Here is a 26,908-nt window from a genome sequence, read left to right on the forward strand (position 1 = left end):
TGGGAAGATGGTGGTCAAGGGGTACAAAGTCTCAGTTATGCAAGACGAGTAGTTCTGGAGAGATGCACAGCTACGTGACAATAGTTGACAATATTGTATACTTGAAATTTGCTAAGAAGATAGATCTTAAGTGTTCTCATCAGACGAAAAAATAGTAATTATGTGAGGTGATGCACATGTTAATTAGCTTATGGTGAATATTTCACAAATGTAGATATCAAGTTATCTGCATTTTATATATGTATAAATATGGAGATCTCAACAAATATATATATCTCAACAAAGTGGCCCGGGAAAAAAGCTAGTTGCAGCACATGATACCTGTATAGCCAGTTTTGTAACAACAAAAAGATCAAAGTGTGACCTTAAAGTTACACGCAGCTAATCTTTAGAAAGTGAGATTATGGATACTCTTATTTTGTACATCTATTCTAATTAAATACAGTTATAGATTATTGGTGTAATGTTTAAAAGCCAAGTTGTTGTATTTAACGGGGAGGTGGTTAATTGTAATTCGCGAGCCACTCTAGGAAAAAAGAAAACAGTGCAGGCCACGAGATTTTTTGGTACGCTCATCAGACTCTTCCTGAGAGTTCCTAAAGCCACGGCCCCGGAGGCTTGTGGGAAATGTAGTCCCGAACGTGGATGGACCACCCCCCCCCCCCCCCGAGGACCCTGGGAACAGCGCGCGCCCCGATATCTGCGCATGTGCAGTGCTGCGAGCGCGCCGGTGGCCGCCCTTCCCCCACCACCAGCCGCGAGTGGGTGACAGAGCCCCCGTCTCCGCGCGTCTTCGCCGCCCCGCGCCGTGACCCGCTGTGGCACTGGGCCACGAGTGGAGGCTGCGCCCCTCCAGGTACGAGAGGGCCTTCCAGGTAGCTCCGCGCGGCCTGGGGCCGAGGGGAAGGAGATGAGCGATGGGCTCGTGCCCGCGCAGGGTGGGAGCCCAAACTTCGGAGACTCATAGGCGGCGGTGACCCTCAAGGCGGCGTCCAGGGTTGCCTGGCGCCCTCCTCCGAGCGGGGCCGGCGGGGCAGGCCTCGCCGAACGTTCAGGGGCGGGGATGGCTGCGGGAGGGTGGCTGCGAGGCTTCGCCGCCTTCTCTTTGTCAGGAGATGCGCCTCAGACGGGCGGCGAGGGGCTCGAGCCGCGCGCGAGCGAGTCCGGAAGCTCCGGCGGGCGCGCGCGCGCGCGCGGGGCGAGGCCCCGGTGGGGCGTGGTGGGGGCGTGGCCCGACACACCTGGCCACGCCCCAATGCCCGGAGCCTCGCGTGTGGAGGAAGGACTGGAGCCTGGGCAGGTGCCGGTGGTGGAGAACCGTGATCCCTTTGTCAGAGGGTCTTCAGTGAGGTGTCCCACTGATACTTGCATCCACCCCGTGACTTCCAGCGTTATCATCTCCGTCGCTACTCCAGGAACACGGGAGGCTCAGAAGGGGAAAGTGATTTCCCCAAGGTCTCACAACCCAGTGGTACTTTATGTGAGCGGCAGATATTTTTTATTTTATATTTTGATTTTACTCGCTGGTAGATTTTGCCATGTACACGTTTTGAATTTCTCTCGGGTGGAATTTACTGTTCTTTCCTTTTGGGGCACCGAAAGTCTTCACCACTTTGAAATACGAAAGTTTTCCCATGATTCTGGTACAGTCATGCTCTGCATAACAATGTTTCTGTCAACGAGGGACCTCACGTAAAATGGTGGTCCCATGTGATTGTAACACTGTATTTTTTTATTGTACCGTTTCTTTCTTCTTCGTTTTTTCTTTTTCTTTTCTTTTCTTTTTTGAGACGGAGTCTCACTCTGTCGCCCAAGCTGGAGTGCAGTGGCCCGATCTCGGCTCACTGCAAGCTCCGCCTCCCGGGTTCAAGCAGTTCTCTGCCTTAGCCTCCCAGGTTGCTGGGATTACAGGCGTGAGCCACCGCGCCTGACCAGAAACAATTTATTGATGTAACTGTTCCTCTAAATACTGCTTTAGCTACATCACTCAAATTTTTATATCTTGTATTTTTATTTATTTTTTTTGAGACAGAGTCTCACTCGGTCACCCAGGATGGAGTGCAGTGGCACTCACTCAGCTCACTGAAACCTCTGCCTCCCAGGTTCAAGCAGTCCTCCTGGCTGGGATTACAGGTGCCCGCCACCACACCTGGCTGATTTTTGTATTCTTAGTAGAGACGGGGTTTCACCATGTTGGCCAGGCTGGTCTCGAACCCTTGACCTCAAGTGATTCTCCTGCCTTGGCTTCCCAAAGTGCTGGGATTACAGGTATGAACCACTGCACCCAGCCTTTATGTTGTATTTTCATTACCATTCAATTCTAATTTTTTTAACTTCCCTTGTGACTTCATTTTTTACCCTTTAGTTATTTAGATTGTATTGCTTAATTTCCAAGTCTTTGGAGATTTTCCAGATCTTTTTATATTATTGATTTATAGTTTAATTCTGATTTGGTCAGAATACTGTGTTACAGATTTCAGTTATTTTAAATTTGTTGTGATTTGTTTTTGTATTTTTGTCTCATTTTGTTTTAGTAGAGACAGGGTTTTGCCATGCTGGCCAGGCTAGTCTCAAACTCCTGGTCTCCAGTGATCCACTGGCCTTGGCCTCCCAAAGTGCTTTATAGGCAGAAGCCACTGCACCAGGCCTGTCGTAGTTTGTTTTAAGGTCGAGGATGTGATGATCTCTCTGGGTAACTGTTTCATGTGTATTTGAATAAATATTGGGCTGTTGATGGTAGACTCTTCCTTGATTGATTGATTGATTGAGACAGGGTCTGTCTCTGTTGCCCAAGCTGGAGTGCAGTAGTTCAGTCACAACTCTGCAACCTCAAACCTTTTGCCTCAGCCTCCCGAGTAGCTAGGACTCCAGGTGTGCGCCCCGATCCTTTTGCCTCAGCCTCCCTAGTAGCTAGGACTCAAGGTACGAGCCACCACACTCGGCTAATTTTCTGTTTTTTGTAGAGACAAGGTTCTGCCATGTTGCCCAGGCTGGTCTCAAACCCCTGGGCTCAAGCAGTCCACTCACCTTTGCCTCCTAAAAGTGCTGGGACTACAGGCATGAGCTACCATGCCTGACCCTCTTTTTTCATTCTTTTTTTTTTTTTTTTTTTTTTTTTTGAGACAGAGTCTCGCTTTGTGGTCCAGGCTGGAGTGCAGTGGCACTATCTCGGCTCACTGCAAGCTCCGCCTCCTGGGTTCACGCCATTCTCCTGCCTCAGCCTCCGAGTAGCTGTGACTACAGGCACGCACCACCATGCCCGGCTAATTTTTTGTATTTTTAGTAGAAATGGGGTTTTACCATGTTAGCCAGGATGGTCTCGATCTCCTGACCTCGTGATCCGCCCGCCTCGGCCTCCCCAAGTGCTGGGATTACAGGTGTGAGCCACCGTGCCCAGCTTTTTTCATTCTTTTATCTTTTTTCTTTTTTTTTTTTTAAATTTCCTGACTTCTAAAGCTGATCATCCTTTTACTTTGAATGTCGCTATGTCTTTATATTTAAAACAAACTGCTTATAGACAGCATATGGTTTGGTCTTACTTTTTTTTACATAATTTGATCTCTGTTATTTAATTGGTGTGTTTATACCAATTATTGATATAGTTGTATTAAAATCTACCATCTTGCTGTTTTTTTTCTATTTTTCTCATTTGGTCTTTGTTTCTGTTTTCCTTTTTTTCTGTCTACTTTTGGCTTAAGTGGGTCTTTTTTATAATTACATTTTATCTCCAGTGTTGTCTTACTGTGTATTTGTAAAAATTTAACAAAGTTTTTGGTTGTTGCTCTCAAGTTTAGTGGAACTTTAAAGATATCATACTGTTTTATGTCAGTATACTTGCAGCATTATACTCCCAATGTCATCCTCCTGTCTTTTGTGTTATCGTTGTCATACATTTTACAGCATATTGACATATGCTGTAAACCCACCAAACTTTGCTACTATTCTTGCTTTAGATAATCTTTCACAGTGATTAAAAGCAAGAAAAAGTATCTATTATGTTTATCCTTATTTTAACCATTCTCAAGAGATTTTCATTTATTTGTGTAGATTCAGGTTTTTAATATCATATTTCTTCTATTTAAATAACTTGATTAAACATTTCTTCTAGTACAGGTCTACTGATAATGAATTTGCTTGCTATGTTTTTGTTGTTTGAAAAAGGTTTTTGACTTCAGTATCATTTTTGAAAGATTTTTTGCTGAGTATAGAATTCTAAGTTAATAGTTTTTGCTTTAGTTGCTTTTTTGTTGTTGTTAAAGCACTTTAAGGATATCACTACTTTGTTTTCTGGCTTAGTTTCTGATAGGAAGGTGGCTATGATTCATTATCTTGATTTTTCTATATGTAATATGTCTTTTTTCCTCTGGCTACTTTGAAGATTTTAACTTTGGTTTTCAGTTGTTTGGATACGATGTGTCCATGTGTTTTTGTTTGAGTTTAGTTTTTGGTATTTTCCCTGTTTGGATAAATTATTTGAGTTTCTTGGACCTGTGGTTTGATATTATTATTTTTGGAAAATTCTTGTCCATTATGTCTTCTTTTCTCCTTTTGGAATTTCAATTACATGTTTATTAGACCATTTGGTATTGTCTCACAGCCCTCAGATGCTCTATCCTTTTATTTTTTTCTTCCATTTCTCTTTGTATTTCAGTTTGGGTAATTTCTTTTGACCTATCTTCAAGTTTACTGAAACTTTTCTTAGCTCCTTTGTCTACTAACGAGCCTGCTGAAAGATCATCTCTGTTACTGTACTTTTCTTTCTCAGCATTTCCATTTGATTTTTTTCTTAAAGTTTCCATCTCTGCTGAAATTCCCTATTTGTTTATTCATGTTGTCCACCTTTTCTAGTAAAGCCTTTAGTATATGAATCATAGTTGTGTTAAATTCCCTGTCTGATAATTTCAGCAGTTGAGAGTTCTGCTGATCGTTTTGCCTCTTTTGATAGTGGATTATCTTAGTCTTGTCTTTATGGGTGTCTGATAATGTCAGATTGAAGATAGGTGCTGTAAGTATGATATTTTCTGCCCCTTCTGAAGAGGCAAAGGGATTATCCCAGGAGGTGGTATTTTCCCAGGTGGTCTCTAGGGATTTCTAAACAAGTCATTCTAGGAGTTGTAAGGCAGGTCAGACCTTTAATAACAATGCCTTCCTTTTTCCTCTATTCCAGTTTCGCCTTCATAGTTCTCTGCTTCTCCCAAAAACTGCAGAAAATGAACAAATCCCAGGTGAGTTGTTTGTTTATTCCCCATTTTGCTTTTCAGTGCATTTAAGGAAGTTTATAAGGATCCAGAAAATGAAATAGAAAAGTATGAATAAGACACAAGGGAAACACAGTAAGAATAACTGATCAATACCAGCAGCCAAAAAGCAAATTGAGTTAATTAAATGTCTTGCATTGGTTATGAATACTAGTTCTTTGGTTCTGTACATTAGGTCTGAATGCAGTTTATGGACCTTCATGTAGATGGTGTTTTGGACAGCACCCCCAGAAACAGCCAGCTTTGAAAGGGTTATCACTTTATCTGTGGTGGTTTCATATAACATTCCTCAGTGCAAGTGGAGAAGATTACTGTATGTATTTGGTTTTTCCAGTCAGATTAGCCTAATGCCAGAGAATGCAGTAAATATGTGGGTTTGTATTTAAATCCCCCCACCCCAAGCAGGTGCCACTGTCATTACTTTCTTGTGTAACTATCCAGAGCTTATTTGTACATATTTACACAAGTACAAATAAAAGCACAAACATAAGATATCATGTTAATCATACTTTCTGTTTCTATGCATTCTGTTTGAATAGATTTCATTTTTTTTTAGAGCAGTTTTGGGTTTACAGAAAAATTGAATGGGGAATGCAGTGTGTTCTCATATACCCCCTCATTCCCAACCCCTACCCCCAGTTTCCTTTATTATTAATATATGTATTAATGTGTATATTGTTACGGTTGATGAGCCAATATTGATATGTTAAAGACTGTAGTTGGCCGGGCACGGTGGCTCAAGCCTGTAATCCCAGCACTTTGGGAGGCCGAGACGGGCGGATCATGAGGTCAGGAGATCGAGACCATCCCAACATGGGCTAACATCGTGAAACCCCGTCTCCACTAAAAAATACAAAAAACTAGCCGGGCGAGGTGGCGGGCGCCTGTAGTCCCAGCTACTCGGAAGGCTGAGGCAGGAGAATGGCATGAACCCGGGAGGCGGAGCTTGCAGTAAGCTGAGATCCGGCCACTGCACTTCAGCCTGGGCGACAGAGCGAGACTCCGTCTCAAAAAAAAAAGACTGTAGTTTACAGTAGGGATCACTCTTTATATGCATTCTGTGTATTTTGACCAATATATAATGGCACGTATCCATCACTATGGCATCATACAGAATAGGTTCACTGCCCTGAAAATCCCCTGTGCTCCGCCTATGCACCCCTCCCTCTGTCTCCCTAAGTCCCTAACACCCACTGATCTTTCTACTGTCTCATCTCCCTAGTTGTGTCTTTTCTAGAATGTCATGTACTTGGATTCATGCAGTAGGTAGCCTTTTCAGATTGTTTTCCTTTACTTAGAAATATACATTTAAGGTTCCTCCAAGATCGAGACCATCCTGGCTAACACCGTGAAACCCCATCTCTACTAAAAAAAAAATACAAAAAATTAGCCAGGAGTGGTGGCAGGCGCCTGTAGTCCCAGCTACTTGGGAGGCTGAGGCAGGAGAATAGGTGAACCCAGGAGGCAGAGCTCGCAGTGAGCCAAGATAGTGCCACTGCACTCCAGCCTGGGTGACAGAGTGAGACTCTGTCTCAAAAGAAAAAAAAAGAGAGAGAGAGAAGGTTCCTCCCAAGTCTTTTCTTGGCTTGATAGCTCATGTCTTCTTAGTACCAAATATGTCTTGTTGTGATGTACCATGGTTTATTTATCCATTCACATATTGAAGGAACAGATAAACTTAGTGGCTTCCAGGTTTTGGCAATTATAAAGGAAGCTGTTGTAAACATCTGTGTGCATGTTTTTTGGGGGTATGTTTTCAGCTCATTTGGATAAATACTAAGGCCCCTGGATCATATACTAAGAATATAATTTTGTAAGAAACTGTGAAACTCCCATGTGGCTGTACCATTTTCCATTCCCAACAGCAATAAATGAGAGTTTCTGTGACTCCACATCCTCACCAGCATTTTGTGTTGTCAGTGTTCTGGATTTTAGCCATTTTATTTATTTATGTATTTATTTAATTTAATTTTTTTTTTTTTTTTTTGAGACGGAGTCTTGCTCTGTCATACAGGCTGGAGTGTAGTGGCACAATTTTGGCTCAGTGCAACCTCCACTTCCCAGGTTCAAGTGATTCTCCTGCCTCAGCAGTAGCTGGGATTACAGGTGCACGCCACCATGCCTGGCTAATTTTTGTATTTTTAGGAGAGATGGGGTTTTACCATGTTGGTAAGGCTGGTTTCGAACTCCTGGGCTCAAGTGATCCACCCGCCTTGGCCTCCCAAAATGCTGGGATTACAAGCATGAGCCACTGTGCCTGGTTATGGTTTGTGTTTCAATCTCTTAATTATGTGATTTGATTTTGTTTTGTTTTTGAGACAGGGTCTCACTCTGTCACCTAAGCAGAAGTGCAATGGTGTGAACACGACTCACTGCAGCCTCGACTTCCTGGACTCAAGCAGTCCTCCCACCTAAACCCCTGCAAGTAGCTGGGACTACAGGCACATGCCGCCATGCTCAGCTAATTTTTTGTATTTTTTTGCAGAGATGGAGTTTTGCCCTGTAGCTCAGGCTTGTCTACAACTCCTCAGCTCAAGCAATCCATGTCCACCTCAGTCTCCCAAAGTGCTGGCATTACAGGTGTGAACCACCATGCCTAGCCCAATTCTGTGTTTTTTAAATCACTCAGTAACATATCTTTGAAGTATTTCCATATCAGAGCATAGTTTACTCATTCTTTTTTTCCCCAATCAATTGTGTAACACATATACAGAATAGTATATTAAACCATAACACTTTTTATATGTGTTATAACAACATGTGTAACAAATATATATCCATTAAAGAATAATAATAAAATGGGTGCCCATGTATGCACCCAAGTTAAGAAATAGAACATTATCTGTTCTTATGAGAAATTTTCTGGTTGAATCCACCTAGTAGATAGCCACTATCTTGATATTTTTCTTGTTAGTTCCCTTGCTTTCCTTAGAGACTTTGCCACTTAGATATATTCTTTTTTTTTTTTTTTTTTTTTGAGAGACAGAGTCTTGCTCTGTCGCTCAGGCTGGGGTGCAGTGGCCGGATCTCGGCTCACTGCAAGCTCCGCCTCCCAGGTTTACGCCATTCTCCTGCCTCAGCCTCCCGAGTAGCTGGGACTACAGGCGCCCACCACCTCGCCCGGCTAGTTTTTTGTATTTTTTAGTAGAGATGGGGTTTCACTGTGTTAGCCAGGATGGTCTCGATCTCCTGACCTCGGGATCCGCCTGTCTCAGCCTCCCAAAGTGCTGGGATTACAGGCTTGAGCCACCGCATCCAGCCAACGCCACTTAGATATATTCTTAATCTAATATTCAGTTGATAACCTGTAACTGGAATTAATATCACTTATATATAGTCTTAATATAAAATTTAGTTAATAAACTATAACTGGAATTAATATTGCCTTGGTTTGCATAATGTTTTGTCTTATTGGTGGAGGTTTTTTTTTCCTTTCAGACATGTGAGATCTAAAAGATGCACCTGTGGGCCCTTTGCCAAGACTTAGATTATCATTTATTTTTAAATTACACTAGCTAGTGTTAGCTAAGAAGAAATGAAAGCGCTCATGTATTGCTGGAGGTAGTATAGAATGATACAGCCTTGCTGGGAGCAATGTGGCAACACCAAGCAAATTTAGCAGTGCAAAGCAACTGTGTCTAGAAATTTGGCTACTGTTGGGGCCAGGCATGGTGGCTCATGCTTGTAATCCTAGCACTTTGGGAGGCCAAGATTGGTGGATCACTTGAGGTCAGGAGATCGAGACCAACCTGGCCAACATGGCGAAACCCTGTCTTCACTGAAAATACAAAAAAAATTAGCTGGGCGTGGTAGCATGCGCATGTAATCCCAGGTACTCCGGAGGCTAAAGCAAGAGAATCACTTGAACCCAGGAGGCAGAGGTTGCAGTGAGCTGAGATCATGCTGCTGCACTCCAGCCTGGGCAACAGAGTAAGACTCTGTCTCAGAGAAAAAAAAAAAGAAAGAAAGAAAGAAAGAAATTTTGCTACTGTTGGACAAAGGCTCCCAGGAGAAGATAAGCTGAGTTGAATTTCCAGGTATAGTCTGGCTTTGACTTTCCTGAGAGTTTACAGAAGTCCTGTTTGGGGAAGTCATTGGCAAGACCATGAGAAGCAGAGGGCTCAACACAGTTGGGCCATGTGACTGGGTCAGAGTGTAGACTAGGTATTGAAGTTTTGGTGGGAATATAATGAGAGGGAGTGGGATGCTGTGCATTTTCTGCATCTTGGTTCACTGGTGAATAGCCACCTCTCAGGGGTTGATTAAAGCAGAACACTTCTGTGACATGAAATGAGTGTTCTCATCTGATCCAAGGCAGTCTGGTGTGGAGGGGAAAGACAGATGTCATCAGAACATTTTCGCGATAAGCCAAACCAAGTACAGATAAGAATCTGGGCCAGGCTTACCCAGGCATTCTGCTCTCAGGTTAATAAGAAGTTGGTACAGTGGCCGCAGGTATCTTGTTGATGACAACCCTCAAAATGCCAGCTTTTGAATCACTGTGTTCCAATCTGTACTACAAGCAATGTGGTGATAGAAGAGAATCAATGCTATTCCGCCATCTCCCATTCCGCCATCTCCTTCCCACTCCTCCTAGGGATTTCCTTCTGCTCTCTCGTGGTGATCTTTTGTCTGCCGCCTCTCTTTTTTGGATTACTGTTGTTTTATTGAAGTACATGCTTCCGTAGCTTCTTGAGAAAGGGTTTGTGAGAGGCACAGTTTTTAGGATGAATTTCCGAAAATGTCTTTTTTTTTTTTTTTTTTTTTTTTTGAGACAGTCTTACTCTGTCTTCCAGGCTGGAGTGCAGTGGCACAATCTCGGCTCACTGCAACCCCTGCCACCGGGTTCAAGCGATTCTCCCCTGCCTCAGCCTCCCGAGTAGTTGGGATTACAGGTGTGTGCCACCACACCTGGTTAATTTTTGTATTTTTGGTAGAGATGGGATTTTGCCCTGTTGGCCAAGCTGGTCTTGAACTCCTGGCCTCAAGTGATATGCCCTCCTCAGCATCCCAAAATGCTGGGATTACAGGTGAGAACCACTGCGCCTGGCCCTCATTCTGTTCTGGTATTTGATTGATAGCTAGGTATGAATGTGGATTTGCCCATTCATCTCTTTAGTTCTGTCAGTTTTTGCTTGATATAATTTGAAGCTTTGTTAGTCATTGCATATATGGTTATGGATGTGTGCACACATATGATTCTGTCTTCCTGATGGATTTATCCTTTTATCATTTTGGAATGCCCCTCTTTAACCCTGATAATACTCCTTTTCTGATATAAATAAAGCCATACCAAGGCCTTTTTTTTTTTTTTTTTAGGACCAGATCTGGCTCTATTACCCAGGCTGGAGTGAAGTGGCTTAATGTTGACTCACTGCAGCCTTAAACTCCTGGGCTCAAGTGATCCTACCAGTACTTGGAACTACAGGCGCGTACCACTATGCCCAGGGAATTTTTGTATTTTTCTTTTTGGTAGAAATGGGATCTTGCCAGGTTGCCCAGGCTGGTCTCAAACCCCTAGGCTCACGGGATCTCCCTACCTCAGCCTCCCAAAGTGCTGGGATTACAAATGTGAACCACTGTGCCTGGCCCATACCTACTTTTTTAATGATTAGTGTTATGGTATATATTTTATTTTTGCTTCAACCTATTTATGTTCATGTATTTATAGTATATTTCCCCTAAATAGCATGTAGTTTGGTCATGGTTTTGATCCAGCCTGTTTCTTTTTCCTTTTTTTGAGACAGGGTCTTTCTCTGTTGCCCAGGCTGGAACTTAGTGGCATGAACACAGCTCACAGCAGCCTCAACTTCCTTGATCCAGCCTATTTCTGTCTATTTTTTTTTTTTTTTCTTTTTGAGACAGATCTCTCTTTCTCACCCAGCTGCTGTGCTGGAGTGAAGTGGTGTGATCTTGGCTCATTGAAGCCTCAACCTCCTGAGCTCAAGCAGTTCCCCCACATCAGCCTCCTGAGTAGCTGGGACTACAGGCCTGTGCCAGTTAATTTTTATTTTTTAATTTTTTTGTAGTGTTGAGATCTTGCCTCCCAAAGTGCTGGGATTATAGGTGTGAGCCACCATGCCTGGTCTATTTCTGTCTTTTAATTGATTTATTATTTTATTTGTGATTGATTTTTTTATAGGCATAGGTGAGTTTAAGTCTGTCATTTTGCTATTTATTTTTAGTTGTCCTGTGTGTTCCTATTTTCCCTTTTATCTTAAGTGGTTGCTGTAGAGATTACAGCTTATAATCTTTACTGACCACCTCTGTAATATTTTGCATAGTACTTTACAGGTCGTCTGGAGTGTTTATGGGTTAACTAATATATTGGTACTCTCTACATCTGCCTCTTTTGGGTTGTTTATCTCTTGATTGTTTTTGTCTTGTCTTTTTTTTTTTTTTTTTTTGAGGCAGGGTCTTGCTCTAGGGGCTTGCCCAGGCTGGAGTGCAGTGTCTTAATTTCCATTCACTGCAACCTCTGCCTCCCGGGCTCAAGTGATCCTCCCACTTCGGCCTCCTTAATAGCTGGGACTACAGGCACATGCCATCATGCCCAGCTAATTTTTGTGTTTTTTGTAGACATGGAATTTTTCTGTGTTGTCCAGGTGGGTCTCAAACTCCTGGGCTCAAGCAATCTACCCACCTTAGCCCCCCAACCTGCTGGGATTTCAGGTATGCACTGAATGCCTGGCCTCATTGTTTTTGTTTGCTTGCTTTCTTTTTCTTTCTTTTTTTCTTTTTATGTTTTAACAGGGTCTTGGTTACCCCCAGGCTGGAGTACAGTGACACGCTCACAGTTCTTTGTAGCCATGACCTCCTGAGCTCAAGCAACCCTTCCACCCCAGCCTCTTGAGGAGCTGGGTCCACAGACATGTGCCACTATGCCCAGCTAATTTTTGTACTTTTTTTAGATGGGGTTTTGGTATGTTGCCCAAGCTGGTCTCAAACTCCTGGGCTCAAGCAGTCCACCTGTCTCAGCCTCCCATAGTGCTGGGATTACAGTCATGAACCACTACACCTGGCCCTGGTTTTGCTTTTTCACATGTCTAGCAGTTTTGTTTGTACGCTGGATATGTTGAATGATACATAGCTCCTTCTAAAAAATGTTAGGTTTTGTTTGCCAGATAGCTAAATTATTGGCAGATGATTTTGATCCCGTTGGGGCATGTTTTAAGATTTGCAGGTGTGGATCTGTCAGTTTGGTCATACTCCTTTCTCCTAGGGTATGGTCCATCCTTCTAGGGCATGGCTTTTCTGGCATCTCAGCTGTTTGCCAGTATCTCTATCTTGCTGGATTCAGACTGTCCTAGCTCCTCAGCACTATGCAACCTCTGAAATCTCTAGTCAGCTTTCAGTCTCCCAGTCATTGCCACTGGTTCTCTTGGAGGCCTGTCTTCCACCTACACATATTAGGAACTAGCCAAAGATCTGAGGTGAATCTTTATGCAGAATGTTAAGGCTTCTTCTCTATGTCTTTCTTAGCTCCATCACCCTGTGTCTTAATCCATTTTTTACAGAAATTTATTTTCTCAGCTGGACAAGGTGGCTCATGCCTGTAATCTCAGCACTTTGAGAGGCCAAGGTGGGTGGATCATTTGAGGGCAGGAGTTTGAGACCAGTCTGGCCAACATGGCAAAACCCCATCTGTACTAAAAATACTAAAATTAGCCAAGTGTGGTGGCACTTGCCTGTAACCCCAGCTACTTGGGTGACTGAGGCACGAGAATCACTTGAACCTGGAAGGTGGAGGCTACAGTGAGCTGAGATCACGCCACTGCATTCCAGATTGGGTGACAAAGCGAGACTTTGTCTCAAAAAAAAAAAAAAGGAAGAAATTTATTTTGTCACAGTTCTAGAAGCTGAGAGTCCAAGATCAAGGTGCCGGTGAAGGCCTGGTCTGTTTTTCCAAGGTGGTACTTTAAATGCTGCATCCTTCAGAGGGGAGGAGTGCTGTGTCCTTGCATGGCAGAAAGCAAAAGGGCAAAAAAGGAGATGAACTCCTTTCATCAAGCCCCTTTAGAAGGGCACCTGACCCCATTCACAAGGGGAGGAGCCTCCATGACCCAGTCACCTCCCAAAGGCCACACTTCCCAATACTTAATTGGGGATTGTGTTTCAACATGAATTTTTAGAGGGGACAAAAATACTCAAACCATAGCCCTGCCCCTAGATCCTAGTTGCTTTACAGACCCAAACACCAGTTTGTGTTTTTTTTTAAATTTATTTAATTTTTGAGATAGGGTCTCGCTCTGTCACCCAGGCTGGGGTGCAGTGGCATGATGTTGGCTCACTGCCACCTCCATCTTCTGGGTTCAAGCGATTCTTCTGCCTCAGCCTCCCGAGTAGCTGGGACTACAGGCACGTGCTACCACGCCTGGCTAATTTTTGTATTTTTAGTAGAGACAGGGTTTCTCCATGTTGGCCAGTCTGATCTCGAACTCCTGGCTGCAAGTGATCTCCCTGCCTCGGCCTCTCAAAGTGCTGGGATTACAGGCATGAGCCACCGCACCCGGCCAGCGACACTCACTTCTGCTTGGGCTTTGTTTTTCTGTGCCGTGGTTCAGCATCATTGTAAATGCGTGGCTCTCCTCATATATGCCTTTTGGTAATTGTAGCCCTACAGTGATTGCTCTCCTCTGCTTGCAAGTAATTATTTTATTTTGTCCAGTTTTTATCGTTTGCCTCTCTGATTATTTTGAAAACCCTGCTTTCTGGCGTACTCAAGAGGTCTGAAAGCTTTCAATCTACTTACTTGTAACCTGTTCTCTCCTGAAACTCGCAGGCTTTTGTCTTTGCAGTGTTCTGAGATTTCCTTAGGAATTTTTTTCTTCCGTTTTACGTGGTAGATTATAAGATTTATTTCACAGAAATACAAATAAAGCATAGTAGTTTTATGAAAAAAATTATATATATGTGTATATATTTACATTTTTTTTTTTTTTCTGAGATGGAGTCTCACTCTGTCACCCAGGCTGGAATGCAGTGACACAATCTCGGCTCACTGCAGCCTCTGCCTCCCGGGTTCAAGCGATTCCCCTGCCTCAGCCTCCCAAGTAGCTGGGATTACAGGTGCCCGCTACTGTGCCCAGCTAATTTTTGTATTTTTAGTAGAGACAAGGTTTCCCCATGTTGGCCAGGCTGGTCTCAAACTCCTGACCTCATGTGATCCGCCCACCTCGGCCTCCCAAAATGCTGGGATTACAGGCGTGAGCCACAGCGCCCAGCCAAAATATTTTAATGTATTAAAACAGTTGAAAGTAACTTCAGTATGGATCAACTTTTGAGACAGCGTCTCACTTTGTCACCCAGGCTGGAGTGCAGTGGTGTAATCTCAGCTCACTGCAGCCTGGAACTCCTTGGCTCAAGCAATGCTCCCACCTCAGCCCCTCATGTAGCTGGGACTACAGGTGCGCACCATCATGCCTGGCTAAGTTTTTGTATTTTTTTTTTTTAGAGATGGGATCTTGCCCTGTTGCCCAGGCTGGTCTTGAACTCCTTACCTTAAGTGATCCACCTGTCTTGGCTCCAAAGTGCTAGGATTACAGGCATGAGCCACTGCATCCGGCCCAAGTGTAGGTCAACTTAATTATCTGCCTATTTTGCTATCTAGTCAGTGCTTAACATTTTGACATGTTTCCATGTATTATGTATGTTGAAGTTTTTTAAAAATATAATTTCAACTTATTTCAGATTTAGGGGTACATGTGCAGATTTGTTACATAGATATTTTTCACGATGCTGACGTTTGGGGTATGATTGATCCTGTCACCGAGTAGTGAGGATAGTACCCAATAGTTTTTGCTTTGTCCCCCTCCCTTCCCTACCAGTAGACCCCAGTGTCTGTTGTTGCCATCATTATGTCCATGAGTACCCAGAGTTTAGCTCCCACTTATAAGTGAGGATATGCACTGTTTGGATTTCTGTTTGTGTTAATTCACTTGGGATAATGTCCTCTATCTGCATCCATGTTGCTGCAAAGGATATGATTTCATTCTTTTATATGGATGGGTTTTTAAATTTATATTACTTGTATTATATTACATTTTAAATGTGTTAAAATGTAATTTTTTTGTTTGGTTTTGTTTTCTTTGAGACAGTCTCGCTCTGTCGCCCAGGCTGGAGTGCAGTGGCATGATCTTGGCTCACTGCAACCTCTGCTTCCTGGGTTCAAGAGATTCTTCTGCCTCAGCCTCCCGAGTAGCTGGGATTACAGGCACCCGCCACCATGCCTGGCTAATTTTTGTGTTTTTAGTAGAGACAGGGTTTCACCATGTTGGCCAGACTGGTCTTGAACTCCTGACGTAATGATGCGCCTTCCTTGGCCTCCTAAAGTGTTGGGATTACAGGCATGAGCCATTGTGCCTGGCCAATGTTTTTTATATTACAAAATTCATACATTAATTTTGTCCCTTACTGTCTCTGTCATATGAGGATCTGCCCTCCCCAGCATGCTGTTTTGTTTTGTTTTGTTTTAGTAGAGTCTTGCTCTGTTGCCCAGGCTAGAGTGTAGTAGTGTAGTGGCGTGATCTCGCTCATTGCAACCTTTGCCTCCCGGGTTCAAGCAATTCTCCTGCCTCAGCCTCCTGAGTAGCTGAGACTACACGTGCCCACCACTATGCCTGGCTAATTTTTGTATTTTTAGTAGAGACTGGGTTTCACCATGTTGACCAAGCTGGTCTCGAACTCCTAACCTCAGGTAATCCACCTGCCTTGGCCTCCCAAAGTGTTGGGATTACAGGTGTGGCCACTGCACCTAGCCTTTTTTTTTTTTTTTTGAGATAGGGTCTTGCTGTGTCTCCAGGGCTGAAGTGCAGTGGCATGATCACGGCTCATTGCAGCCTTGACCTCCCAGGCCCAAGCTGTCCTCCTACCTGAACCTCCCGTGTAGCTGGGACTACAGGTGTTCACCACCACGTCCAGCTAGGTGCTTTGTTGTTGTGGAGACAGGGTCTCGCTATGTTGCCCAGGGTGGTCTCAAACTCTTGGGCTCAAGCAGTCCTCCTGCCTCATCCTCCCAAAGTGCTGGGATTACAGGCATGAACCACAGCACCAGCACTGTTCATGTCACCTCAACTCAACCCTAACATTTTGACCATTAAAGTCAGTCTTTCCATCTTAGAGATAACCAGTATGTTTTATGTGGGTGTACCCATGCCCTTTGTTAAATCACTTTTATATGCATGAACAGGATTATATAGAATTTTGGGTCATGTTATGTGCATTTTTTGGAATTTTGTTTAATTATTGATGTTCCTTTGACAGCTTTCAGTGCCTTTTGTTTTTAGGCTTTGTTACTTTGTTTATATTTTAGCTAGATCATTGAAGTTTGTGGTGCTTTTAAAGTTTGCCTCTTGTAAAAATTATATATAGGTTTTTAAACCCTGAAGGTCTTAGTCTTTTAGCAGAAATTTATCCCATTTTATTTTGATTACTGATTTTATCTGCTTTTCCTTCTCTGCTTGTCATATTTCTACCCTTTAAAGGTTTACGTTACTTTTCAGTACTTACCTATTTTAAACAAAAGTTAATCAGAATTTTTCTTCCAAATGATGGTACTTCTTCCCGCCCCAATGTCTAAGTTGATGACATGCAAAAATTAGTTTAATACTTCGTTCCCCATTCCATATTTGCATACTTTTAATATGTTTTACTGGTTTGCTATTGCTTTTTTTGCACATTCAACTGATTCTTGCTAGGCTTAATTTTGGTTTTGGTACATCTTTTAATAGTAGTAATAATGCCTAATACTTGACATCTATTGTGTACTAGTCATCATTCTAGACTCTGCATCAGGGGGTGTCAAACTCTGGCCAGTTGTCCAAATGGGCTGCTGCCTTGTTTTTGTATGACCCACAAGCTAAGAATATTTTTGTTTTTTTTTTAATTATTTTATTTTATTTTATTTTATTTTATTTTATTTTTATTTTTTTTTTTTTTTTTTGAGACAGAGTCTGGCTCTGCCACCCAGGCTGGAGTGCAGTGGCTGAATCTCAGCTCACTGCAAGCTCCGCCTCCCGGGTTTACGCCATTCTCCTGCCTCAGCCTCCCGAGTAGTTGGGACTACAGGCACCCACCACTTCGCCCAGCTAGTTTTTTGTATTTTTTAGCAGAGACGGGGTTTCACTGTGTTAGCCAGGATGGTCTTGATCTCCTGACCTCATGATCCGCCCGTCTCGGCCTCCCAAAGTGCTGGGATTACAGGCTTGAGCCACCATGCCTAGCCTTTTTTTTTATTTTTTGAGACAGAGTCTTGCTCTGTCACCCAGCCTGGAGTGCAGTGACGCAATCTCTGCTCACTGCAAGCTCCACCTCCCGGGTTCACACCATTCTCCTGCCTCAGCCTCCCACGTAGCTGGGACTACAGGTGCCCACCACTACTCCTGGCTAATTTTTTGTATTTTTAGTGGTAACAGGTTTCACCTTGTTAGCCAGGATGGTCTCAAACTCCTGACCTTGTGATCTGCCTGCCTCGGCGTCCCAAAGTGCTGGGATTACAGGCATGAACCACTGCGCCTGGCCAAGAATAGTTTTTAATTTTAGTGGTTGGGGGGGAATATCAAGAGTATTTTGTGCTGTGAAATGATTTGAAACAAAAATGATGGATCAAGTTGGTTTTTTTTTTTTTGAGGCGGAGTTTCACTTGTTGCCCAGGATGGAGTGTAATGGCACCATCTCTGCTCACTGCAGCCTCCACCTCCTGGGTTCAAGCGATTCTTCTGCCTCAGCCTCCCGAGTAGCTGGGATTACAGGCATAAGCTACTGTGCCCGACTAATTTTGTATTTTTAGTAGAGATGGGGTTTCACCATGTTGGCCAGGCTGGTCTCGAACTCCTGACCTCAAGTGATCCACCCACCTCGGCCTCCCAAAGTGCTGGGATTACAGGCATGAGCCACCACGCCCAGCCTCCATAAATCAAGTTTTGTTGGAACACAGCCATGCCTATTTATTGACGTGTTGCCTGTGCCTGTTTTTTTTTCTGTTTTTGTTTTCTTTTTTGAGATGGAGTCTTGCTCTGTCGCCCAGGCTGGAGTGCAGTGGTGAGATCTCAGCTCACTGCAAGCTCTACCACCTGGGTTCATGCCATTCTCCTGCCTCACCCTCCCAAGTAGCTGGGACTACAGGCACCCGCCACAACGCCCGGCTAATTTTTTGTGTTTTTAGTAGAGACAGGGTTTCACCGTGTTAGCCGGGATGGCCTTGATCTCCTGACTTCATGATCCGCTCGTCTCGGCCTCCCAAAGTGCAGGGATTACATGCATGAGCCACCGTGCCTGGCGCCTGTGCCTCTTTTTATGGTATGACGGCCAAGTCGGTTTGTTTTAGCAGAGACTGCATGTAGCCTGAAAAAAAAATCAAATAGTTACTTGACCCTTTATAGAAGAAGTTTGTCAACCAACTCATTCTAGATATTTTCAGCACTTTGAAGATTTGTCTTCTGACTTCCATTGTTTATGTTGAGAAATCAGCTGTCAAGTTTTTTGTACCTCTCAAGACAATACCTCTTTTTTTCCTCTGGGTTTTTTTCTGAGACAGTCTTGCTCTGTCACCCAGGCTCAAGTGCAGCAGGGATTACAGGCGCCTGCCACCACGCCCGGCTAATTTTTATATTTTTAGTAGAAACGGGGTTTCACCATCTTGGCCCTGAACGCTTGACCTTGTGACCCGCCTACCTTGGCTTTCCAAAGTGCTGGGATTACAGGCCTGAGTCTGGCCACCTCTAGGGTTTTAAAATCAGTTTTGTTATACTCTGAGTGGGTTTTTTTGTTTTTTGTTGGTTGTACTTACTGTACTTGGGGTTGGTGGTTTTAAAACTATAGCCTGTTGTGAGGTGTGTTGGAAAATTCTCAGCTATTCTCTCATCAAATATTGTTTTGACTGCATTTTGCCCCTCCTCTTGGGACTGCCGCCGCAAGTATATTAGACCTTCTCAGCTCGTCCCATGTATCTTTTAGGCTCCTTAATGTACCTTTTGCATTTCAGTCTAGATATTTACTGACATTTTTTGACTAATCATTTCAGCTGTGTCTGGCCTGTTAAATTCAATCATATTTTTAAAAATTTTTTGTACAATTTTTATGGCTTGAATTGGGGGATGGAGGGACAGAGATCCTTACTTGTACCTGATATTTTATAGTTGGAAGTTGATTTTCTGCCTTTAAGTAGTCAAAGTTTTAACTCTTTAACATCGATATCACAGAAATAATGCCTATGTGAGCTTTATTAAAAGCACACTGGTAACACTGAATACCTAATGTGCTTGTCTCACAGTACACATCTTGAGAGCAGAAACAGTGGTGCAGTCTTGGCTTACTGCAGTTTCTGCCTCCACCCACCATGTAGCTGCGACTACAGGCATGCGCCATCACGCCCAGCTAAATTTCTTTTAGTAGAGATGGGATTTCACCATGTTGACCAGGCTGGTCTCGATCTCCTGACCTCAAGTGATCCACCCCCCCCACCCCCAGCCTCCCAAAGTGCTGGGATTACAGGTGTGAGCCACCATGCCTGGCCAACAGTGTTTTATTAATATGAGACACCTATCAAATATGACAGTGCCAGAGATAATGGGAATCTGAATAAATCTCAACTATTTATAAAAATATATTTTGGAAGATATGAAAAAAACGGTGAACAAGATGTATCATTGGTGTAAATATATAAATTTTCATGGTGAATGACTTACAAAGTTGTCATCTATCCTTTCTGTATCACCAAATGATCATCTTAGGATGAATAACAATATGCTGTTTTAGGGATCAGTTTCATTCACGGATGTGACTGTGGACTTTACCCAGGAGGAATGGGAACAACTGGACCCTTCTCAGAGGATCCTATACATGGATGTGATGCTGGAGAATTATAGCAACTTACTTTCCGTGGGTAAGGATGATTTTCAGGTACAGCTCACCGTTTTCCTAGAAGTATTTATGTCCGGTCTCAGTGAACAGAAATGAGCTTCTGAATTACTAAATGTTTTTGGCCTAAGTCTTCAGGTGTTAAACCTGAGAGATCTTGCAGCCTTTAAAGCTCTGTCTCTCCTTTCCTTCAAGGCTTCTGAAGTCCGAGCAGTTATGAGCTATGTCCCATTAGTAAACTGCTGTCAAGCCACAGGCAATTTCAAGTTGGAGCAACAAGAAGAGTTTTGGGTAGCATAGAGTTGTCAATTCAGAACGTTTTAGGGGAATATGATAGGAGAAAGGGAGAAGCAGAAGCCAGTGGAATTAGTATCCAGGAGATTATGAGCAGCTCAGTACCTTTGAAATACTTTTCAGGAATCTGTTTTTTGAGTCCCTAACCCTTAAATATAGCTGAGGAGAGATGACCTGTACCGTAAGTCTCTGAATCATACCTCCAAATGTCTGTCTCCCCTGCTTACCTTTTTTTTCCTGTTTAACCTTAGATATTTGCCTTTCACACTTGAACCCTGATACTTTCCCAATATGTCTTAAACTTTTGTTGTAACTAGTTGCTCTTTCTTTAGCATTCTCGTTTTGCCAGAATGGTAACACTTACATTTTAGCTCTTAGGAATCGGTGTGGTGGCCTTAAGATAGATTTTTCAGTGTGAGAGTGACAGTGTTGTCCTGGAAAAAATGGCAGCAGGATCACAGTAACATAACCAGTAATAACGTAAGATGACGGTCTAGGTTGTGGCTGGGCAATTTTAAATTGCTTTTTAGATGTAGGGGTACAAGGGTATATTCCGTGATGCTGAGGTTTGGGTTTGATTGATCCTGACACCTAGGTCGTGAGCATGGTACCCAGTAGCTTTTCAACCCTTGCCTCCCTTTCTCACCAGCCATTCTGTCTACTATTGCCATCTTTATGTCCATGAGTACCCAGTGTGTAGCTCCCATTTGTGAGCCTCCATGTTGCTGAAAAGGACAGGATTTCATTTTTTATGGCTGTGTAGTGTTGTATCTTGTACATGTACCATTCTTTTCCAGTCCACCATTAATGGGCACCTAGGCTGATTCCATGTCTTTGCTATTGTGCATAGTGCTGTGATGAACCTACAAGTGGGCATGTGTCTTTTTGGTAGAATCTTTTTTTTTTTGAGACAGGTCTCATTCTGTCACCCAGGCTAGGGTTCCATGGTGATATCTTGGCGCACTGTAGCCTCCACCTCCTGGGCTCAAGTAATCTTCTCACCTCAGCCTCGAGTAGCTGGGACCACAGACAAATACCAGCAGGCCCTGCTAATTTTTACTTTTGTAGAACAAGTACTGTAGATCCTGACCTCAGGCCAGGCGTGGTGGCTCCCGCTTGTAATCCTAGCATTTTGGAAGGCCGAGGCAGGAGGTTCACCTGAGGTCAGTTCAATACAAGCACCAACAACATGCAACCCCATCTCTACTAAAAATATAAAATAAGCTGGGCATGGTGGCGTGTGCCTGTAATCCCAGCTACTTGGGAGGCGGAGGTTGCAGTGAGTGGAGATCACACCAATTGCACTCCAGCCTGGGCAAGAGAGAGAGACCCCCATCTCAAAAAACAATAAGAACTCCTGACCTCAAGTGATCCTCCTGCCTTGGCCTCCCAAAGTGCTGGGATTACAGGCATGAGCCACTGTGCCTGGCCAAATGATTTTTAATGGGATTGCTGGGTGAAGAGGTAGTTTTGAATTATTTGAGAAATCTTCAGACTATTTTCCACAGTGGCTGAACTAATTTAAATTCCCACCAACAGTGTGTCTTAGCTTTGCCAGTATCTGTTTGTTTGACTTCTTAATAATGAACCTGAGTAACTTGATCCTTAAGATTCTGAACACATTAAAAGTAGGCTGGGCATAGTGGCTCATGCCTGTCATGTCGAGAGGATCCTTTGAACCCAGGAGGTCAAGGCGCAGTGAGCTATGATTGTGCCACTGCACTCCTGCCTAGGCAACAGAGGGAGACCCTATCTCAAAATAAATAGGAATGGAAGAAAAGTAGGATATGATAGTGAATATATGTTCACTCTCCCAACAACTTCAGTAGGAAAAAAAGCAATAAAACCAGCAGCAGTCAATGATCCTGTTGTAAGGGTTGTATTTTTCTTAGAGAATGAGTTTCTAGATTTTACCATTTGTAAGATTCTCACTTTGGAGACTTGGAGCTCTGCTGTATGACTATCACTGCAAACCTAATGAGAAGTGCTGCTTTCTGGAAATCATTTTGGTAAAGATGAACAGAAGAGAAAAAGGTGAAAAAGCTTAGAACCATGCAGACTGGTGCTGGTTCTACCATAGTAATCTGAGTTTAGCAAATAATACTCTTGCTCGAGATCTGCGTAGGTATTTTCCCTTAATTCCCTCATCTACTTTCTTTCTCCGTCTCTGTGCTAACTGCAGTGTCCTCAAGAACACTGTAAATCTCCATCCCTGGAATTGCCAGCCTTCTCGTATTATTTGTGTTCTGTTTTCTGTCTTATTTCACCTTTTCTGCCCACTTTAAGGTCATTTTGTCATCTGGCATTGCTACTTGTATTGATTTTGGTTTTGTTTTTTAACCACATGGGAATTTAGCATAATCACTGGGAATTTGAAATTCTTGTCCTCTGTGATAATTAGGACATAACAAGATTTTCTATACTAAACATCACATGTGTTTTTCAGTATCTCTGCAATCCAGTATGCATTCCAAATCTTGCTATTATCTTTCTCTTTCAAAGTTTGAAAGGAAACATTTTCTTTCAAAGTTTGAAAGGAAACATTTGTGCTGGGAATTTTTTTTTTTTCTTTTTTTTTTTTTTTTTTTTTTTGAGGCGGAGTCTCGCTCTGTCGCCCAGGCTGGAGTGCGGTGGCCAGATCTCAGCTCACTGCAAGCTCCGCCTCCTGGGTTCACGCCATTCTCCTGCCTCAGCCTCCCGAGTAGCTGGGACTACAGGCGCCCGCCACCTCGCCCGGCTAGATTTTTGTATTTTTTAGTAGAGACGGGGTTTCACCGGGTTAGCCAGGATGGTCTTGATCTCCTGACCTCGTGATCCGCCCGTCTCGGCCTCCCAAAGTGCTGGGATTACAGGCTTGAGCCACCGCGCCTGGCCTGTGCTGGGAATTTTTTAATATTGGGAGACTGAGTCCCAAACTAAAGAGTCAGCCCTGTGATTGAACACTTGTGAAGACTTCGCATTCTGTAACATTACAGCAGAGGCGTTGACAAGGTTCTTTTCATTGTGCTCTATCCTAGAAGTGTGGAAGGCTGATGACCAGATGGAGAGAGACCACAGAAACCCAGATGAGCAGGCAAGGCAATTTTTAATTCTTAAGAACCAAACCCCAATTGAGGAAAGAGGTGATCTCTTTGGAAAAGCGCTTAATCTGAACACAGACTTTGTTTCTTTAAGACAAGTACCCTATAAATATGACTTATATGAAAAAACTTTGAAATATAATTCAGACTTGCTTAATAGAAGCTATGCAGGAAAGCAAACTGATGAGTGTAATGAATTTGGAAAAGCACTTCTCTACCTGAAGCAAGAGAAAACCCACGCTGGAGTAGAATATTCTGAATACAATAAAAATGGAAAAGCCCTCAGCCATAAAGCAGCCATTTTTAAACATCAGAAAATAAAAAACTTGGTTCAACCTTTCATTTGTACTTACTGTGACAAGGCTTTCTCCTTTAAGTCACTCCTCATTAGTCATAAGAGAATACATACTGGAGAAAAACCATATGAATGTAATGTATGTAAGAAAACCTTCTCCCATAAGGCCAACCTCATCAAACATCAGAGAATTCACACTGGGGAGAAACCCTTTGAGTGTCCGGAATGTGGAAAAGCTTTTACCCACCAGTCAAACCTCATTGTACACCAGAGAGCACATATGGAGAAGAAGCCCTATGAATGCAGTGAATGTGGAAAGACGTTTGCCCAAAAGTTTGAACTCACCACACACCAGAGAATTCATACAGGAGAGCGACCCTATGAGTGTAACGAATGTGCAAAAACCTTCTTCAAGAAGTCGAACCTTATCATACATCAGAAGATTCACACGGGGGAGAAACGGTATGAGTGCAGTGAATGTGGAAAATCCTTCATCCAGAACTCACAACTCATTATCCACATGAGAACTCATACAGGAGAGAAACCCTACGAATGTACTGAATGCGGCAAAACTTTCAGCCAGAGGTCAACTCTTAGATTACACTTGCGAATCCACACAGGAGAGAAACCATATGAGTGTTCTGAATGTGGGAAGGCCTTTAGCAGGAAGTCCCGACTCAGTGTCCATCAGAGAGTTCACGTTGGGGATAAACCCTGAAACTCCAGCCAGGTTGTACTGTGGAAAACTCCTGCCAGAACTCTTCAAGCGTGTGAGAAGCCTCATGACAGTTTTGAGGGAACATGGGAATTCATACTGAGATGCAATCTCTCAACTCAAAAATGTATTAAAAATAAGATCCCATGAGAACATTATACTGGAAGTTACATGTGATACCCAGCTAAAGAATACGTATCAGAATATATCCAGTTGTAAATAGCCATACCCAGTTGTACTACAATGAGCTTTTAAAAATCTTGAATGAATTGAGTATTCTAGACAGCAGCATAAGAGATACACAAACAGTATCCTATGAATTTAGTGGTTTTATGTGGATATGCCACAAAACACAAGTGGTATGTTTTAGATCTGCACATGTGAATTTAGCATAATCACTGGGAATTTGAAATTCTTGTCCTCTGTGATAATTAGGACATAGCAAGATTTTCTACACTAAACATCACATGTGTTTTTCAGTATCTCTGCAATCCAGTATGCATTCCAAATGAAATGTGTAACAGATTTAAAGTAGCATGGAACCTACGTCTTTCCCTACTGCTTGCTGGCATATATAAGTTGGTATGAACATCGTTTTTGAGCTGCCTCTTACGAAACAGAAGACAGTGTTGAAGTTTTCCCTGCTTCTGGTTTGCTGAAGATTTTCTAGAAGCACTATTTATACAAATATGCAAATGTGAAATAATTGATCTATAGCGTGAAGGAGGCAGACGTGAGTTGTACTACTCAGTATGCACCACAGAATAAGAGTTTGTCATGTAAAGACAATATCCCCATTTATCATGCTCTTATTTTCCAGTGGGATATTTGCATACAAATGCATGTCTATTACCAAAATATTGTGTAACACAGACAAACTACCTGTTTTTCTTTCCTTGTTTCCCTTAATATTTCATGAATTGTCTAGCAAAAATGGTAGGATGCTTCTATAGTTCACAAATGTTACATTTCACAGACCTTAGAGGAAAAATTATTTTAAGTAACTGTCAACTGTTTCATTGCTTTTTAAATTTTTGATGTGTGTAACACCCCCTTTAGAAATGATTTTTTACAATATTTTGTTTAAAGGAGGCATGTCTACTTCCTTGAGTTGCACTATTGCCAACCTAAAACATTTCCCTTTGGAACATGACTTAAAAATTATTACCTTTCCTTTAAATGTTTACACTTTTATAAAAGATTTTTCAGTGGTCTCTCCCTATATTAAGAATTTTTGTGTAACTCAAAGATAGGCTTTTATAGACTTGATTTCAATTTTTTTTTTTTTTGATATGGAGTCTCGCTTTTTCACCCAGGCTGGAGTGCAGTAGCCCTATCTCAGCTCACTGCAAGCTGCAACTCCCGGGTTCACGCCATTCTCCTGCCTCAGCCTCCTGAGTAGCTGGGACTACAGGCGCCCGCCGCTGCGCCCAGCTAATTTGTTTGTATTTTTAGTAGAGACGGGGTTTCACCATGTTAGCCAGGATGGTCTCGATCTCCTGACCTTGTGATCCGCCTGCCTCGGCCTCCCAAAGTGCAGGGATTACAGGCGTGAGCCACCGCGCCCGGCCTTGATTTCAGATTCTTAAGTTCAGCCGTTCCCTGTCAATCACAAATCATGTATTGGAAATTATAAATGGCAACCAAAAACTGGCTTTTAAAAAATATTTTTGGATATCATTAACGTGCTGTCACTATATATTAATTTGAGTGACTTTCTGAACAGATTTATCCAGAACATCCGTAGCCCAATAAGCTTTTGTCTAAGTTATCTTACCTACTCACAAAGGAGGGGAAAACATTTTCATATGCTGCTTTTAGAAATGTAAATTTTAACAGCCTCCTTGGAAAATATTGTGACTCTGTTTTAACATTAATATACTCTTCAACCTAGGAATCTCCTGGGAATCCCTAAGGAAAAAAAAGTGCCAGTACTTAAGGTTATATGTTTACTAATGTATATTGTATTTTTTGGTAAGGACCGAAAGAAAAAAGACCATCAGTAAGGGAATGGATGAATAAATTGTGGTAAAAACATACCATGACTGAATGGTATTTCCTTGAAAAGAATGTATGGGACCAAACTCCAAACTCCTCTAGGTCAAATGAGGAAAGCAAGAGGGGAGAGAGAGAGTGTATGTGTGTGTGTAGCAGTTTTTATAAAATAAAGATAAACCCATATATATGTGTGTCTTTGTGTATGATTTTATGGGCCTGGTGAACAGAATTCCTTCCATTTTTAACCTGTGGACCTCACCAGCTGTATCAGTGAGCGCTCTAGCAGTAAACTGAATTAGCCCCATATGAAAGGATAACTTGGAAAATGAGAGAAGGATTAAGGGAACAAACAACGGATGGTAAGGAATCCAGAGACCAGCAGTGCCAGGAAGCTGTTGTCTCCGTAGGGACA

The 26,908-nt window shown here is 42.8% G+C and overlaps 1 protein-coding gene across 4 annotated transcripts; it reads left to right on the forward strand.

Annotated features, from left to right (window-relative positions):
- Nucleotides 1-745: 745 nt before the first annotated feature.
- ZFP1 (ZFP1 zinc finger protein) lies at nt 746-26,681 on the forward strand. 4 transcript variants are annotated; one of them, XM_007994070.3, is made up of 4 exons: nt 746-856; nt 5,168-5,225; nt 20,013-20,139; nt 23,426-26,681. In XM_007994070.3, exons 2-4 carry the CDS (start codon nt 5,211-5,213, stop codon nt 24,499-24,501), a joined length of 1,218 nt encoding a protein of 405 aa, XP_007992261.2. In that variant the 5' UTR covers nt 746-856; nt 5,168-5,210; the 3' UTR covers nt 24,502-26,681. The 4 variants fall into 4 exon arrangements, with proteins under 4 accessions (XP_007992261.2, XP_037864193.1, XP_007992262.2 ...); XM_038008265.2 differs by having other exon boundaries at nt 20,013-20,156; nt 23,426-23,603; XM_007994071.3 differs by lacking the exon at nt 20,013-20,139 and having other exon boundaries at nt 815-856.
- Nucleotides 26,682-26,908: the final 227 nt, after the last annotated feature.

Source organism: Chlorocebus sabaeus, chromosome 5 (assembly GCF_047675955.1).
Source record: "Chlorocebus sabaeus isolate Y175 chromosome 5, mChlSab1.0.hap1, whole genome shotgun sequence".
NCBI classification, from domain to species: domain Eukaryota; kingdom Metazoa; phylum Chordata; class Mammalia; order Primates; family Cercopithecidae; genus Chlorocebus; species Chlorocebus sabaeus.

Excerpts from the sequence above, each read along its gene's own strand:
- ZFP1 (XM_007994070.3), top strand. Across the intron at positions 20,140-23,425 it reads TAGCAACTTACTTTCCGTGG|AAGTGTGGAAGGCTGATGAC; the intron begins GTAAGGATGATT and ends GCTCTATCCTAG.